The sequence below is a fragment of the Microtus pennsylvanicus genome, chromosome 1 (assembly GCF_037038515.1).
Source record: "Microtus pennsylvanicus isolate mMicPen1 chromosome 1, mMicPen1.hap1, whole genome shotgun sequence".
NCBI classification, from domain to species: domain Eukaryota; kingdom Metazoa; phylum Chordata; class Mammalia; order Rodentia; family Cricetidae; genus Microtus; species Microtus pennsylvanicus.
The window spans coordinates 85613342-85632324 of NC_134579.1; the positions used below are offsets into that span (position 1 = coordinate 85613342).

The window sequence follows — 18983 nt, forward strand, 5'->3', positions numbered from 1 at the left end:
AAATCTGCTTGCCTCAGCAGATGGGGTGGGGGTAGGGAGTGGGGGGGGGCTTGTCCCTTAAAGGGACAGGACAGACCATTACACCACTGTTTTTAAGCAATTTGATTATAATGTCCTTTGGAATAGTGTTCTCCTTCTTGCTTGTCTCTGAATTCTGTTGACCTTCTTGGACTTATTTATTACATCCATAAAAGTTAGAAACCATTTTTTCAAACACAATGATTTTTAAGGACTGTAAGCTTATACAGGTTGGCAAGGAGAAAAAAAACAGTAATATAAAAATCTCAGAGTGAAGAAGGAGAGATGGTGGTTCAGGGGTTCATTCTTAGAGACTTGCTGACATTTTCTTTCTCAGTGTGTCACATGCATCAAACATCAAGGGAAACTTCTAGAATGCATTTGCTTTCAAGACTGAGTTGAGAGAATTCGATATGACTATGTGATGCAATGGGGTGGGGACCATGGAAAGTACCCTAATGTGTGCCCGTTACAACTAGAGCACTCTGTCACCAACCAGAGAAAACTTGAGAATGACTGAGTATTATCAAGAAAATAAGCAACATTTTTATCTTCAGCTGAGCCTCATGGGTGCTAACCTGTGTTTTCATCCCTGGCGCTTCCTTTGTGAACCCTCACCTGCTCTGAGAGAGCCCCACAGGAACACTGGTCCATGCAGAGATTCAGAGAAAGGGTCACAGCTGCCCGAGGAGCCTGCCCTGCAGTTCTGAAGCAGGAGATCGGATGCTTCCTTTGCTGAATGTGTGGGAGCCCATGAAAGCAGGTCCTGTTGGACTGGAGGTCAGAGAGTTCAGGCCTAGTTTCACTCCTTCGAGGTTATTGACAGATTTGACTTAAGTTGTGGCTATTAACAGGATATCTTGACCTACAGTGTGGTTACTTGGTGTTTTGGGTTTTAAGATGGTAATCACTTTGTTTGCTCCTTGTATCATGCAAAAAGAGTCTTTTGTTTTCTTCCATCTTTTGGATTGGGGTACTTAAAGAACATAAGAAATAAACAGGGGCAGATTCAGTATTCACTGGATAGCCCTCCCGATTCTATTCTGTGTCTCTTTTTCTTTCTGATCTCTGTCCCTTCTGCATAAACTTTCTAATCCACATGCACCTACTCTGAAATGTGCGAACCCCATCAAGGCAGGACCCGGACACAGGAGCTACAGCAGTGGCATGCATTGCGAGAGGACCTTGCCCTTCTCATGATGTCACACCTTCTGCTTTCATCTCCACAGCCCAGCCACTTCCTCCTTTCCCCTTTTATCTACTCCTTCTAGCCCCGGGGTCAGGGGTCAGTTTGATTTGGCCTCACTTGATGAGTACCCAATAACACTGTAAAAGAAAGGGTATGCCTTTCTCACATGAAATAATCAAGATCATTGTCTAGGGCCAGAACGGTAGCCATATGTGTCACCAAGGAGTCACTGCTCCAGAGGAGAAAGACAGCAAAGCCTTCCTTTTTGACTGCAGAACTGCAAATTGGGAGTCAGTTACTAGGAGGGGGGGAAGGGCTCTTGCAGTGGTCTGTCTGCAATAGGTGAAATGGATTATTAAAAATGCTGCAGGATCCCTGGCGGTGGCAGGCAGCAGAAACACTGCATGTCCCCAAGCCGTGGCAGCGGACCATGTGGCAGCAGATAGCGGGCTCTGAGAGCAGCCAGTCCCAGGCAGGGATGGCTGCAGGTTCCCAAGCAGTAGCTGGTCCAGGGCAGGGAGACACACAGTGGAGGGCAAGAGAAAGAGACATGGATAGGCACGCCATGCAGAGTGAGAATGAACATTTATTCAGTGAGTTATGGAAGGGGAAGGGAGAAGGGGAGAAGAGAAGAGGAGAGAGAGAGGGGGAGGGAGGGAGGGGGAGAGAAAGAAGAGAGAGAGAGGAAGAGAGAAAGAAGGAAAAGAGGGGGAAGGGGAGAAATGGGGAGACGCAGAAACTGCTTCTTCGAGAGGGAGATGGAAAAGAGAGGGAACTCAGGCTGGAAGCTGAAGATCAGCCTGTCTCAGCAGATGGAGTGGGCGTGGCTTGTCTCTTAAAGAGACAGAACAGATCATTACAATAGGTGAACCTCCTTTTGGTAGCATTCAAACCCCGTGAAAAGCCTTTCTGGAACCATTATATTAGGAGTTTCTTGCATTGCTCTCTGTGTTCAGCTCACTGTATTCTGAGCACACTCAGATACACCGACACCCAATTACATCAGCTGGACTTCTGCCGCCGTTTTCACCGGTGCTGTACTTTAGTACCGGAAGTTACAGTCCCCAAAGTAAACTCAAGGCAAGTGAGGGAGGCTTTGCTCCATTTGGGAGGCCTCCCTGTGCCTCTCAGGCTGGCCTCCAGCTCAAGCTCTTGCTTCAGCCTCCCAAATGCTGGAATCACGGTCCATGTTATCACACCTGGTGTTGGATTTCCGGCTCCTTACAGAGATCTCACATTGCAGAATTTCAGCACTAGTTGTGTCTAAAGCTCTTGCCAGCATTCGCAACATGTAACAGCATATTGAAACAGTCACCACCACAGCATCTGTAAAAGAAGCTTCCCAACGGTTTCACAAGCCAACTGATTTGCATTTATGAGCCAAGATTGTCTTTCTCCAGAATTCATTTGGCCCCAAGACATCAAGAAAGCCATGTTTCGTGATGCAGCAAAGCCTTTCAACATTTTGCATATCCAGGTTCTTGCAATTCCGGTAAAATAATTTCATAAGCTGCAAATAGGATTTGAAGAAACGCGAAGAACTACATAGAATTCCCCCCCCCCCCATCTTAGCTTAAAGGTCTGAAGGCCAAATAAGATGGCTGAATACATTTGCCAAGTCAACAAGAAAACTACAGCAAACTTTCTCCAGTACTCTGAGCAGAGGACAGGGCAGGCCTCTCATTTTCTTCTGTGTTTTCTGGCCCTTTCACAAGGTGTGTGGGTGGGGGGGAGGTAGCTATAATTCATTCTTTTCAGTACATCAAACTGTGAACTTATGACATGACCACACGGTTCAGAATATTTGTTGGAAAAACGTATGGGAGCACTTTGGATTTTGGCGGACCTCCAGCCCATGGGCAAAATTTCACCCTCCTAGTCCTGGTTCATCTGAGTCTTGGCTAATGTCCTTTATCTGAGTGTGGGTTTGGCGTGAACTTCTGCAGCTGCCATTGTGACTTTATCTCTGGGATTATTGCATTTGAGGAGGGATTAAGGGTGTGCTGTGGGGACTTGTTACAGGCTGGTGGTGACAACCTTCAGGTGATAAACCACCTGACATTCCACAGTTGTGGCAGATGGTACTTAACCCCTGACCTCTTCTGGGTCAAAACAGGGCTTTCCCTTCCTTCTGTTTTTTCTTTCTTCCTCCTTTTTCTTCCTTCTAGCATGTAGCTGAGGACATGGAACACCCTCCATTAACCTCCATTAGCTGAGTGGAGGCGTGACTTTTTCCTTTATCATTCTTTATTTCTGTTCACCTCATATGGTCTCTTTTCATTTTCTTTATATTTTTATTTCCACATATTAAAATGAATAAACCATATGATACAACTGGGTTAATCTCAAAGAACTTAATTAATAAAAGTATTCATAATTTTTTGGCTAATCCATAAGTAAATTGATAAATTTAATAACGTAAAGTTCTCAGGAAATAGCCTATTTTTAGTTCTTGATTAATTGTTCTCATTAATAGTTAAAGTACATGATAGAAAAATATTTTCCTTTATTTCTTATAATTAAATGAAGAGAAATATTTCTTTTAGTTCCCTTATAATTAGTCAATATCTTTAATTTAAAAGTACCAAGAGGGGACTGGAAAGATTGCTCAGTGGTTCCCAGCATCCACATGCCAACTCACAGCCATTGCTAACTCCAGTTCTAGGGGTTCTGGTGCCCTCTTTTGGTCTCCAGGGGCACTGCACAAACATGTAGAGGAAGCATTATTTTAAGGGTTAAGAGCAGGTAGTTGGGTATCAAGGAGGATGAGGGAATTCTAGATCCTGACAAAATATTAAAGAATCTCTGATTTGCTAGCACCATTTTATTGGGAGGAACTGGCTCTCAGGAAAGGGTGTGGTGGCCGTAAGTTCACCGTTGAGTGGGTAGATGCTGCTCTGTGTGTATTACCTTTTCATGCCAGCACCTTCATGTCTGTGTAGGACCCTGGTCAGTTTGAATCCAGATTTCAGGGAAGTCAAAGTTTACACAGCCACTTTTATCCAAAGCTTGAGTCATCATGAGCAGTGAGTTTGGAAAGGAAAACGGCTCCAAAGAGAAAGATCTCCAAGTACCATGCACCCATCCCAGAGAAAAGGAGGCACAACTCTTGGGGGTCGGGAAAAGAAAGCAGAGAGGGCGGGACTAAACCCGAAGAGCAAGAGATCAATGATGGATCCCATTGGCGCCAACTGCAAGGGTGGCTTTTTGTTGACAATCCCATCAAGTGGCCAAATCCAGCATCTGGAGTGGGCAATTTCAAGGACTTCATGACTGACAAAGAGCTCACGTGCCAGGAGGAGAATCACTGCGCTTGGACTGTCTGAACTACAGCCCTCAGCAAGTTGGCTCAGCTACCGGAGCTTTGCTTCAGCTGTAGCGAACAATGCGCCGTCCCTCCCAGCAGAGGTAGACCTGCTGGCGTGTTCTCAGCATCCACTGCGACCGCGTTTGCTGCCCAGCTTGGCTTCCTGATAACCTAAAGAATCCGCGTCTTGATTTACCGCGTCACAAACTGAGAACGATCTCTCCGGCATTGAACCAGCCACGCTCTCGCGCTCTACGCAGCCTTTCCTGTTTACCGACCGTGGAAATGGACACGTGGAAGCAAGGTCAGCACGCTCGGTGCCCCAGGGAACAAAATCAGAAAACCAACTGCTGAAACTGGGGAACAGTGTCACCCCTGCGCAGGAGACTGGAAACTGCTTCCAGATGACCAGCTTGACTCTAGCACAGTGAACCACCACCCCACTCAGACAGGAGAGGAAACCTGTTCCGTTTCCTGTGGCTTGTGCTCGGGTATGATACCCGGATGACAGCAACCTATAGGGTACTTAAGAGTAAATTTAGAGAATACCGGCACTTCTACTTCCAGTCTTTAAAATGAAACTGTTGGACCTTAGCTAGAAGTTGCTCCGGTCAGACCCAGCCAGGGAGCCTTCTCAGGATTTCCCTTTCTAGCCTCTCAACATGGGGCATAATTGAATCAGCAAAATTTCCCCTAAAGTGTAAAGAAAGCCAGCTAGGAAGGACAATCGCTTCACACTGGTTCTTTGGACTCTGGAGCTGGGGCTACTGTGGTAGAATTGAATTTGGCCTCTAATCAGCTCGCAGGGATCCCAGAGGCTGTGTCTGACAGAGTTTCTGGGGAGGTTCTAAGATTATTTAAAAAAGAAAAATACACAAAATAAGCTTCCTCAGGGTCCTGGACTTCTTAGAAAGATAAGAGAGCTGAATAGAAGGGAGGATGGACTGGGACCCCTCCCAGAGGAAATTGCTTGTCTTCTGTAGTTATAGACACGTGTCTGACAACCAACCGCCCACTCCTTCTAGAGGCAGTGGTCACATACCAAGCCCGCATCGCCAGGCTTCACAGAGAACTTAATTATTTCGCTTATATAAGTGTAATAATTTGTTTCTAATTGACCCCCATAAGCTCATAGGGAATGGCACTCTGAGGAGGCGTGGCTTTGTTGGCATGGGTGTGGCCTCGATGGAGGAAGTGTGTCACTGTGGAGGTGGGCTTTGGGGCCTCTTCTATGTTCAAGCCAAGCTGAGTCTTTCAAATCACTTCCTGTTGCCTGGAAGCCAAGATGTAGGACTCTCAGCTCCATCTTGAGCACCGTGTCTGCCTGCATGCTAGCATGTCTCCCCCATGATGATGATAGACTAAACCTCTGAACTGTAAGCCACCCCATTTAATGTTTTCCTTTATAAGAGTTGCCATGGTCATGGTGTCTTTTCACAGCCATAGAAACCATATCAAAGACAACAGAAGAACCTAAGAAGACTGCACAGCCCAGTCTTACCCTTGGAGCTCACTCTGTCCTGGAAGCTTCAGTCATGAACATTGAGAAGTGTTTCTTTGTTTTCTATTCATACTGTTGCAGGAAGGCCTTAAACAACCTCCCTGTCAGTTGGCTTCTCTGTTACTGTGAGGAAACAAAAGCAACCCAGGGAGGGAGGAGAGAGATCGTTTTGCTTGAGTCTTGCAGTCCATCACGAGGGAAGCCAAGGCAAGAGCTCAAAGCTGAAACTGAAGCAAAGGCCATGGAGGCACGCTGCGCACTGGCTGGTCCTTCAGAGCTTACGTGACTAGTTTTCTTATATAACCCGAGACCACCTGCCTGCAGTCCGCACTTCTCACAGGCCAGTCTGATGGAGACAGTTTCTCAGTTGAAGCCCCATTTCCCATCTCTTGTGATTGTTCAAGTTTGTTCTAAGTCAGCAAAAACTAACCATCAAATCACTCTGAGTTTCTAACCTATATCTGTGTCTATTTGTGTAGACATTGGTGTATTATAGATGTATAAAGACTGTGTTATATATTTCTGCCAACAGAAGACTCATGGCCATTTCAATTTTCAAAGATTCTTTAAAAGACATGTCTTTGTTTTATTTGCTAAATCTGATACATGCCCTTCCGTTATATAATCTTATATGCTAATTTGCTTAAAATTTTGCCAACCAAATAGCAAAATTGTTAAATTTAATGGAAAGTTAGATACATTTTCTTTTAGGAAAAACATAAACCAAAAGTTTTGTTACAGTTTTTCATACATACCCTCCCCTTTAGTGACAGTCTGATTTTGATAGTGTCGTGGACCCTAAAGATAACGTTTTCCTCCTATTTATTTTGAAGTGTGAAATCCAAGCTTTGCATATAGTTAGAGTAGGCCCCCGGACTTTTTGTCTAGCTTGGTTCCATCGTACTTAGCTGTACCAGAGCTCATTGCCCCTTGTTAAAAGTCGCCCCAGTTAGCGTCAGCAGGGAACTGCAATTGTCTGTTGAAACAATCTGCAGAGTGACGCAGTGACACCATACCACACCCCGCCAGAGTCCCACTGACTCTGTTTCTCTGCTCGCCTGAAGGAAAACGCCAGAAGGCAGTCTGTGAGGCGTGAGGGGATCCCGAGGCCTTCCGAGAGTAAATGTACTTTCTTAACTTTGAGGGAAATGGAGCATTGTAGCCAAAAGTACTTTTTCCCTCCATTCCCACAAATTGCAGATCCACAAAAGCATAAAACCTAGCTGATAAAGTTGTCAAATAAATCAATTAGGCAGAAACATGTTTATATATGTATATAAAATGCTACATTGATATGGATTTATTATGTAATAAATTATAATAAGTAACCTTCAAAATTCCTCCTAGCCTTGTTTAATAAATGTTTTCTTTGACAACTGCAATAAATAATGTACACTTTTCAAATTTTTTTTAATGGTGCCCTATGGCTCTATTTCTTTTGAGATTTTTTTTTTTTTTTTTTTGATGTATGGGTGCCTTGCTACATCCCTGTCTGTGCACCACATGCATGCAGTGCCCAGGGAGGCCAGAAGAGGGTGTCAGATTCCCTGGAACTGGCGTTAAAGGTGGTTGTGAGCTGCACTGTGAACGCTGGGCTTTGAACCTGGGTTTCCTAGAAGAGCAGCCAGTGCTCTTAACTGCTGGTCTGATCCTCCGGTTCCCCACTGTGGTTTTGTAATCTGGCTTGCCTTGTGCATCGTTCTGTTCGGGCACATTTGTGTCTGGACACAATCTCTCAGCACTGTTGAACTAAACACGCTTTTCCTAAAATGGGACCCTGAATCAGACAAAGGGTTCAGTACCGCCACTCTGAACGCTGTCTTGCCTTTGTTGGTAGTTGGTAGTGAATAAGAAAGTACTTTGTACAGAAGCCACTGGCATTCGATGGAAGTTACCGGAGACACTCACGTCTCATTTGTTGAGACGCTGGTTCAAGTTATTGCCTTTAAGGTTAGAGAATTTAAGTGTGTGCTTCCGCATCTCGTGGTTCCTAGGTAGTGTTTGTCTAAGTAAGCTTCGGCCATGAGGAAGCTCACAAAATAGGCACTATATATTATCCTGAGAATTACCTCGTGTTTTTTGATCTAATTTTCAATTTTGTTTGTCATTTTGTCCTAAGCAAGTATATTTTAATTAAGAATATGCTGTTAAGATAGAGTTTGAACTCTCGCGTGTGAGTTCGAACTGAGGATTTTGTTTGATTGAGGTCAAGCCCATTCACAGAACTGGCAATTCTATAAAGAGAAATGAAGGAACAGAAGGCAGGTAAAGCCACAACACTCGGGAACGCTTAACTGTGCTACGAATCTACTGCAGATGCCCCTGGAGTTTACCAAGAAATATCATTTCCTCTGTTTCTGTCTCTGGTGGCTATTCAGTTAATTTTTTATGAAAAGAATTTATTACAACTCTACCTAGAAAAGAACCATCAATCACTTAAAGGATTTTTAACTTTTTAAAGAGAGAGAACTAGCTTAGGAAAATAATATCCCAATTCTAAACATATGGCATGAATCAAAACCTGTTGTGTCCTAATTAGGTAAAGCTAAATTATGACGAAAAAGGGCTCTCGCCCCTGTTATCTGAGAGCTGCCTTTCCTTGAGCTGTGTTCACTGGGCTCATATCCTAATCCGTGAAGCTTAACAGAAAATGTCGCGCTCTTAATTGTACAGCCGAGTCATTTCCATAAAACTATTAAGCCGAGGCGTGTGACCTGTGCACACACGAGGAAGCACAGTCCCGTCTCAGAGTAAATCATTCATCCCGGCTCTGCTCCTCTCTCTCTGGGTTGCCATCAAGATGGCTCTGTTAGCATTTTGTCCACCTGAGCCATCTGAGAGAGGGAATCTCAGTCGAGAGCATGCCTCTGGCAATTCAGATTTGCTTGTAAGCCAGCCCACGGGGACATTTTCTTGATAAGTGATTAATTGGGGGTGGAGTGGCCTACTGTGGGCTGTGCCACCCCTGGGCTGATGGTCTGGGCTGTATAATAAAGCAGGCTGTGCAGGATGAGAAGTAATCCTGAAAACAGCATTCCTCCGTGCCTCTGCTTGAGTTCCTGCCTTGGCCCCTTCAAGGATGCACTGTAACCCATAAGCCAAATGGAGCCTCTCCTTCCCAGGTTGCTTTTGGTCCTAATGTTCACCGCAGCAACAGAAAGAACACCAGGGCAGTTACTGGGTATACATCAGCGTTTGTCTGTTCTGTCTTCTGTATACATGGAATTCCCTCTGTGAATAGCCTCCAGGTGCAATTTCACATCAGCTACACTCATCCGCAGTGCATGCAGGAAATCCCACATCGTTGCCGCTGGTTTCTACCCAAGACAGTGTCAAGATCCATCTATCCGTCATCACAGACGACCATCTGGTCTGGTCAACCCATCGCAGCTGAGTATAATGACGTAAGGATGCCTATGGATGCCTCTTATGATGTGCTTCAGTCGGGAATGGGATTAGGAGTGGAAGCGTAGGAACACAGGCATCTGCATGTCCGGCTTCCCCAGCACTGACAAACCTCCCCAGAGACTGCTCTTTCTCTTTCACTCTTGGGGTTGGTCTTGAGCTGGTATGTGGGGCTCCGTGGGTGTCCTGTCTGTCTGTTCCCCAGGTTCGGCTGAAATACAGGTCTGCTCTCCTTAGTACTATGCAGTCTGGCAATTACTCAGCTTTTTGTCATCTACAGTAAGCTTTTCAGAGTCGATTGTTTGTTGTTGTTAAATGCCTGGAAATTGCCGTGGATTTGGGGAGACAAGGAGGACAAGTCAGTGGCACAGACTAGTTGTCTCAAATGTGTTGCTCCCGGTCCACTTCCACCTGTGCAGACTCTGCTGCGGTTCGCCTGTTTGGACTGTTTGCCTAGGATCTAGTTCCACGGTGGCACTGCAGACTTATGGCGTGATTGTTGTATTTTACAGGACTCTTGGTCTTGGTATGTAATTGTAATTGTTTTTCTAAAGGTTGGAGTGAATTTAAATTCTTTCGAAAAAGAGTCAGTTCTTTTTCTATAAAAGGTTTTATGTATATGGGTATTTTATCTACAAGCACGTGCACCATGTATGTAGTACCCACAGAGGCCAGGAGAGGGCACTGGATCCCCCAGAACTGGAGTTAGAGACGATTGTAAGCCTGTGGGTACAGGGAACAGGACTCAGGTCCTCTGCAAGCGCATCCGGAGCTCTTAACCACAGAGCCATCTCTCAGCCCTCAAACGTGCATGCTTTCATAGTGTGTGAGTGTTCTAATGGGCAAGACTATCCAGCTTCAACCTTTGCTCTCTCTGACTTGAGGTCTAAGTAGCACCTGAGATTTGCTTTAATTCGAATAGCTTTTATTATTTTTCTAAGGGTGTGCTCCCTTCCTGCAGTCTGTGGAGCGCTGGGATTTCTCCAGCGAACTGAAGTCACTTGGAGCCACCTTATTTAAATTAAAATTGCTGAAGCCCATTTGGGTGGTGGAAACAAACTGCCCACTGAGCCCACTTCTAGACATCTGGGGGCTCATTTGTGTAGCAGGCTTTCTCTGTTCCACCAGCCACCTCCCAAATCACGACACAGAGATTTCTTATTATGAAAGCTTGACTTTTAGCTTATGCCTATTTCTAGCTAGCTTTTGACATTTTTTTTTTTACTGAAATTAACCCGATTCTGTTCATCTATGTGTTTCCCTGAGGCTCATATACCTCATCTACACGCTGCCCACCCTGCTTTCCTGCTTCCCCCACGGCTGGCTGACTGGTCCCCTGCTGGCTGGCCCCTGGCAGGCTGGCCCTTTTCTCTCTGCCCACCAGCCCCACCTATCCCTCCTCCGCCTAGCTATTGGCCATTCATCTTTTTAATAGATCAATCAGATGCCTTAAGCAGGCAAGGTAAAACAGCAACACTTCTTTACATCATTAAACACAAAGGTGTCATAAACAAAAGCAACACATCTTTACATAGTTACACAAATATTCTGTTCCACAAGGCATTTGTCCCCTAGGTGTTTCTTGATCCTCTTGCTTAGAACAGTGGAGGTCTGGGTCCTGCCTCTCCTTTTCATTATTTCCCTTCAACATTTTGAACCCAGGAGGCAAGAAGGGGAGGCCATGTGAGAAGAAGCCCTCAGCATGACGAATGATGACATAAGAAAGAAACGTGAGTCACCTATTCCCCGGAACTCTCATTAACCCCAACTGTGCACTCAGGGCACCCCATTACTTCCCTCATCCCTGTATCTGGGCTCCCCCATCTTCTAGCCTTCTTCTAATCCACTCAGCTCTCCTTCTGCTCAGCCTGGCTATTCCTGAAGGCTACCTTTCAAAGACCAGCATTAGTCCATCTGTGTCTAACACAATGCTGTTTTCCCTGCATGGATTCTGCCAAGAACTTCTACATTTGTGGTTGTCGCTATGGTTGCTGCTTCTCCAGCCATTCCCCCCTTTTGTGTATTTTCTGTTCCATTTCTCATTAATCTACGGATGGCCTGCTGTTCCTTACCTGTTAATGTTTCATGTTCATTTAAAGATTCCTGAAAATAAATAAAAATAGTAAAAAAAGATTCCCGAGTTAAAACAAATCACAAAGTCTTCTCCATAATAACCATAAATTCCTCAGGAAAGGTGCTCACTCCTGGAAGAACCCGAAAACCTTTCAAAATATTAACACAAACATGGCTTCATCCTGCAAAGACAGAACTTCAAATCTCATTCTAGGTATGGCAGAATACATTTCCTGTAATTGAGTTTATTTATCTTTTGTTTACCTTAGGAATCGATATCCTTATCTCTTCCCATATGCAGTTTTACTGATAATCAAAGACTGAGCTCTACAAGAAAAAAACAAGGACATTTGCCTGGAAGATTAGGCATCCTTTCCTTCATTTAATTCTGAATCTCATTCTGTAGGATCTGAAAAGCATCTCACTGTAAAAACTGATTCTCTCACAGTCAGGTTCTCAGCTGTGTCTCTGGGGAAGCTTCTCTTGTTGGTCATTATGGCTCAGGAGAGGAAGTAGATTTTTAGAGTGTGCATTCAAGGCTTCCTAACTTTTAAGAAATCTCAGCAGACACATTCATTGCAATTTAATTCTAAGGACTGGAGAGATGGCTCAGTCGTTAAGAGCACTTGCTTATCTTTTGGAGGACTTGGGTTTAGTCCCCAGCACCCACATGGTGGCTCATAAGCACCTGGAACTCTGGTTCTGGGGGATCTGTGCTCCTCTTCTGGCCTCTGTGGGCACTACATGCACATGGTGTGTATACACACACACACACACACACACGTGTGTATATATATCACACACACACAGGCAAACACTGATACACATAAAATAAAATAAATAGATCTTTAAAAATCCCACAAGCTAATAACAAATGCCCAGAATGTCTGTTATTTTCTTCACTATACACGCAGAGAATTGCTCTCTATAGAGAATGTGATTCTAGAATGGTACGAAAAGCCACACTGGTCATACTAAATATAATGAATGTAAGAAGTGTATTTCATAAATATGAGTCAAATCAAATCAAAGCAAAGGGATTGTGAGAGCTAGGATTAGAAGGAAAAGTAAAGAAATTTTACATCACTAAACTCCACAACTATCAATTTTTTGTCAAGGGTTACTGTCTCCCTACTGGCTGCTGAGAAATGAGAAGGCTTTGTCTACATCAAACCACATGACCGGTTCTGATTGTGTCAGGTAAGTGCGTGAGGGAAAGCCTTTAGCAGAGACCCCAGGACAGCCTGTGCCTCTTTGTATATTTATTCTAAAGCTTGATGGCTGGACAAATGGGGTTCAGTGCAACGACAGCCTGGGGGAAGCAATAAAGCTACTTAGTTCACGTTTGTCTTGGTGCCTTCATATCTCTGAGGATGAAGATACTCTTTCTGGTCACAGGTGAGCACCTCTAGGAAGAAGGCTTTGGTGACCTGCCTCAGGGGGGAAGGGGAAGGAGAGAGTGACTCTCCTGCCTCTGCTGCTTCCTCAAATGCAAGGCGTGGTCCATGGCAGGAGACGCTCCATCCCAGCCTATTCCCATGGACATGAGTCACGGGGATGACCAGTGATCAATGTGCTTCTAGATCCCTTGGAGTGCTGGCAAGGCCACTGGATGTCCTGAAGTCTCAGATATATTTCCGGAGTATATATTTCAGATACACTTGCAGAAGTCAAGGGGTAAAGGTCAGATGGAAGACTGAGGAGAAAGCACAACACAGAGACAGTGTTGGGGAGCAGAGCATAGTTTTCTAGACCATGGTCCAAACTTTCAGAACGTAAGAGCTTTAGCAGTAGATAGATCGCTTCCCTGGAGGCCACCAAAAATTAAACACATTTTTCTTTCTCCTGCTTCAATTTACAAAGGCTAATTATCTTATTAAGAATTCTCCTTGATCAATGCGTGTGTAAAGAAGAAAAATGCTTTCATAGCTCTTGCTTAGTGAGGCCATACTAGCCTGTGGGAAGAAAAATAGAGGAGGGGCTAGCATTCCTGTTAGTGATGAATGCCTTCATTGGTTTTCAACCTGAAGTAAAGTATGCTGCGATGGGAAAATAAGACCACCCAGCAACCACCTTTGCAAAGAAGGGGTAGGTAGAGTATAGCTACAGTTTGAGATAAGTAACCATGGAAATCCAGCATCGGCAGAAGAGAAACTGGAACCATAGAGGATTCAGAGACTTTGGACAACAACAGAGGAAGAGAGGCAGAGTGTGTGTCCTTTGTCACTGTGGTGCCATGTCTAGATGAGGGCAAATCCTTCTTGCGGGAGAGGTTGATCGGGAATGAGAGTCCCAGCAAACCAGCTGCTGGAAAGGCGCACAGTCCTTACAGGCTTCCTGCCCATTTGGGTCATGGAAGTTAGACCGATCCAGCAGCCTTGCTTTGGGAAGGGATGCACACTGTCATGGATAGCTTTAGTGAGTTGTCAGGCTGACACATCTGGGAAGAGGGAATCTCAGCTGAGGAATTGCCCCCATCGGATTGGCTTGTAGACAAGTCTTGGGGGGGGCATTTTAATGATGGGTAATTGGTGTGGGTGGGCCCAACCCACTGTGGGCAGCGTTATCCTTAGATAGGTTAGACTGAGCCGTATCAGAAAGGTAGCTGAGCAACCCAAGGCAAGCATGCAAGTAAGAGGTGTTCCTCCAAGGTCTCTGCTCCAGATTCCTGCCTCAGCATCCTTCAGGGACGCACTATGACCTGTAAGATGAAATGAACCTTTCCCTCCCTAAGATGATTTTGGTCCATAGTGTTTATCACGACAACAGAAAAGCTAACTAGAGCACATATCATCTCCCAGTGACCCGAGGACACTGAAGCCAGGAGCTGTCTTGAGAAGGGAGCAGTTATCTCAACTTGGGCAGATGTAGGAGCCAGAAAACAGCCTATTCCCATCACTAGGGCTCCAGAAGCATTTCACTGCGGTGAGTGTGGAGGAGGGGCCTCACCATCCTCACTTGGCCCCAGCACAGTGATACAAAGGAGAATGGCAGAGGCCACCACTGGGAGTCAGATCTGGGCTCTTGCCCTCTTCGATCAAGGCAATGGTAACTGTGTGCGGAATACGCTATGGCCAGGAATGAAGAGGCAGGTGCCCCTGCTGCTCCCTTTAAGACCCCACCCTCCCGCATCACGTTCATGCACTTTTTCCTGATGGGCAGGGAAGGAGAAAAGCCCGCAGTTCTCACTGTTGCCATGTCCACAAGGTGTGCAGAGGGCATTTTGAGAGACTCTGTTGCCTTGTCTCTTGTCCTACCTGGGTATGCATAGCTTTCAGAGAGTGGGGGGTGCGGGGTTTGTAGTTGTGGGAGTGGGTGAATCAAGAGCAACTGTGTCTGTCTGTAGCCAGTGTCCTGCTTCTGGTAGACACGCTTACTAGAGTGCCACAGACTGTCACAGCTCCTTCGGTATCCCACCTGTGGTTTCCCTGAACAGCCACTCTCATACAGAACAGGGCTGCCTGCACTTCCCGCTGCCATCTCTCCATCTGGGTCCATGGTGCTGACCCTTCCCGCTGCCATCTCTCCATCTGGGTCCATGGTGCTAAGCCTTCCCGCTGCCATCTCTCCATCTGGGTGCATGGTGCTGAGCCTTCCCGCTGCCATCTCTCCATCTGGGTCCATGGTGCTGAGCCTTCCCGCTGCCATCTCTCCATCTGGGTCCATGGTGCTGAGCCTTCCCGCTGCCATCTCTCCGTCTGGGTCCACGGTGCTGACCCTCCCCACTGCCATCTCTCCCTCTGGGTCCATGGTGCTGAGCCTTTCCGCTGCCGTCTCTCCATCTGGGTCCATGGTGCTGAGCCTTCCCGCTGCCATCTCTCCATCTGGGTCCATGGTGCTGACCCTTCCCGCTGCCATCTCTCCATCTGGGTCCATGGTGCTGACCCTTCCCGCTGCCATCTCTCCATCTGGGTCTATGGTGTTGAGCCTTCCCGCTGCCATCTCTCCATCTGGGTCCATGGTGCTGACCCTCCCCACTGTCATCTCTCCCTCTGGGTCCATGGTACTGAGCCTTTCCGCTGCTGTCTCTCCATCTGGGTCCATGGTACTGACCTGTTAGGATACAGATGCTTTAGGCCCCTGCTCACTGCTGGGTCTGCTACCTCCAGATTCTCTTTCCAATAATGCAGTTAGAACCCACAGTGCTGAAGGAAGCCACCCAGAGCCAAGCGGGGTCACCCTCCCTCTGTAGGAGTAGCTACAAAGTGAATATCTCACACACTTCATTTTCCATGTCTCAGCCGCCAAGAGGCTAATATCTCCTCATTCATTCGTGGCCTCTGAAGGTGGCCGGTATCTCCATCTCCCACCTGGAACACACTGGAGCTAAACCCAGTAATACAGGGAGACTATTCTTTGGTGTCCAGACAGATTCAAAGGGAACATTGCAAAATTGACTAAGACACATTCAGGAGAAAGTCACCCTCTAAGGAGGTCACCATATAAATATGGTAGGAATACTTTTCCCAGCAGATGCAAACTTCAACACAAGGACACACACACAAAAAAAAAAAGTGCCAAAGACCTAGGTAACATGATGCCTAAAAAAGACCATAACTCTCTAGGGTCAAATAAAAAGGGGGACTGGGGAGATGTCTCATGGTTAAGAGCACCTGCTGCTCCTCTAGAGGACCCACATCAAGGAGCTCAGGATGTTTTACAGCTCTAGCCCCAGGAAATCCCACACCCTCTTCTGGCCTCCACAGCCTCCCCCATAGCACACATTCACAGAAATATACATACATGCACATAAATGAATTTTGGGGTTCACAAAAGGCTATTTAGCGCAGACAGGTTTTCTGCCCTTTCCTACTGTCCCCCACCCCTCACCTTCCCCCACCCCTCAGCTTTCCCCCTATCCCTCACCTTTCCCCCCACCCCCTTGCCCTTCCTACCAATTCAGAAGCTAGAGCAGAGGACAGCGTCTGCTTGTCTTTTTCCCCATTGCAAGGTCTTTCTGGTGGAGTGGGGTAGGGAAGCTCAACTGTAGTAGCATGTCTTATTGCCTATGGCAAAGGCCATGCAACTGATGCCACAACCATTATAATCTCCTTTTAATTATGGTTCTTTTAGGGACTGTTGTAAGGATTTTTCTGGCACAAGGGTATCTTAGCAACCAGGAGCCAAGAAATACCACAAAGTCACACCGTGCAACAAACCTCACACAAAAGATTTACTGGGGAGAAACACAAGATGGTGGCTGCCTGTGGGTGGGAAGAGGAACAGCAGAGGGGGGATGAAGGGGAGGGCTTTTATGGGATTTTTGGAGCACGTGCACTGAGCTAGTAGAGAGATACAGCATAGTTAGTTATTTTTTGGCCAATAGCACTGAGTCACGGGGGCAGATACCCAAGCCTCAGGGTCTCCGAGTCAAGCCAGGGGACAGGGTGTTTCTCCCTTAGCCTTGATCCCCAAGACTGTATTATATTCTCCAGTCCAACTACCATTTGGGGTACTTCTGTACACCCATGGCAGACCTCATTTGTCAAGGAGATTTGCCACTCCATATCACATACAGGAAGATTGACACCCCAGAAACCGACCTCCCAAATACGCACAGATGTACCTCATTTACAAATAATTTTACTCACAGCAGGGACAATGCAACTGTCAATGTAGTAAGAAAGCGCGCTAGTCCATTCCACATGGGAAGAGCGGCCATATTGGAGCTGCTGCTGTGAATGCTCTGCCCTCTATCAGTTTTCCTTACTTTCTGTAGCATTTGTCTCATCGTATACAGCAGATACCAGGCAAGAGCTTCTTCAAAACTCCTCTTTGGCTCTGTTGTGCCCCACATTGGTTTCCAAACAACTCTTCCCACCAAATAGGATGCAAATAACAGACTAAAAAAAAAAAAGGTCCATTTGAGACTAGCATGGAGTCTGTATTGAGTTAGAAAGACGGTAGCACACTAGGCGAAGGATGGGAGCAGGAAGCGTTGGCTGGGTGTGCTGGCAGTTCAAGAATTTTTCAAACTGTACTGAGGTTAGCCAAGCTGGAAGGAAAGTGCTTGAGTTCCCTGGAGGAAGTTCCAGGCTTTCCCCTGAGCTGGGAAGAAGGGCCAGATCACTGGAAGCATAGAGACCCAGCCTTGGAGAGGCTAACCTGAATGCTAAGTCAAGGTCTGTGTGAGCACACTGAGGGTTTTAAGAATATTGGCAGAGGAAGGGGACGGGAGAAGGAGGCTCTGCTGACAAAGTCATCCTTGGGGGACATGTAGAGGGACCTGAGACAAGGACCAGAGTCAAGAGGAACAAGAGGGGCTAAGAAGGTGGCTCAGCTGGCAAGAAGCTTATTGTGCAAGAATGAGTTCAGGTTCCAGCACCTACAGAAAGTCCAGGTGTGGCAGTGCACATCTGTAGCCAAGCACTAGGGATGGAGAGACAGACAGGTGGCTCCTCAGGGCTCTCCACCCAGCAGTCTGACTGACCGGTGAGTTCCTGGTCTAGTGACAAGCCCCGTCTTATAAACTAAGGTGGAGAAGAATAGAGGAAGCACGCCATTGACTTGTAGCCCCCTCCTTGCCCACCTCTGCCTTTTTCATGTACAGTGCAGGCAAGACACCCCCTCACACACACACACAAGTGGGGGGGTGTCAAATCTGCAGACATGGTCACTCGGAGGCTACCACCACAGAAATCAGGGTGTAGCATCCTTCTTTGATATCCATCTTTGTGAACTTGCAGTTGGGTTCATGTTTCAGTGGACAAGCTACCAACATGAAGTTAAAGGGGAAAATTAAGACATTCCTCTGCATTCTCTGTGTTAAGTGTGTTTCCACTGTTTAGGTATGTTGCAGGGTGACGGGTATGCCCCCATTGGCAATGGCAAACCCTTGGAGAATAAAGAAATCAAGACTCTACAGTGAGGGAGGAAATCACAACTAAAAACATGCAAATAGTTGAAATGTTGGGCAGTAAAAAAGTAAGCTTTAGACCTGGGAGATGAGACAGAGCCATTTTAGTTCAGGGAGATGAGACATAGGCATTTTAGTCCAGGGAGATGAGACAGAGCCATTGTGCTAAAGATCATTACAAAGTCCCAACCTACTGATAGGAAAGAAAAAAAAAACAAAAAACAAAACAGCTGTAATTGAACTCACTTAGCAAAAATAACATTTAGCTGAAATGAAAGAATTCTCCATGAAATTATTGCACATCATTTCCTTGCTGCAGCTGAACGACATCCCTAGGGTTGTTTGCTTTGATTTTTTTTAAATATATATATAATATCTTATAATGATGATGGATTCGGTTTGGTGTCTGATTACATGAAGTAAAAATTGCCAGAAACACACTAAAATCTAAGTGTAAGATGACAGTCTCTTTTAGAATAGAAAACTTGTATTCTGAGAACGTGTCTGGAGGTTCTAGCTGGAGAGGGAAGCTACATGTATATGGCAGACTAAAGACCACAGTTCTAAGGTAGGTGCGTAGACTGCGGAGGGAGGAAGGGGCCACCCATCAAGCCCAGTCAGGTCAGCCAGAGCA

General features: G+C 46.1%; 1 protein-coding gene across 1 annotated transcript in view; it reads right to left on the reverse strand.

Annotated features, from left to right (window-relative positions):
* Rxfp2 (relaxin family peptide receptor 2) overlaps positions 1–15537 on the reverse strand; it is an 85997-nt gene extending 70460 nt beyond the window's left edge. Inside the window, exon 1 of the mRNA XM_075968945.1 lies at positions 14751–15537. Coding sequence (XP_075825060.1) covers positions 14751–15537 — 787 coding nt within the window. The remainder of the gene's footprint in view (positions 1–14750) is intronic.
* Positions 15538–18983: the final 3446 nt, after the last annotated feature.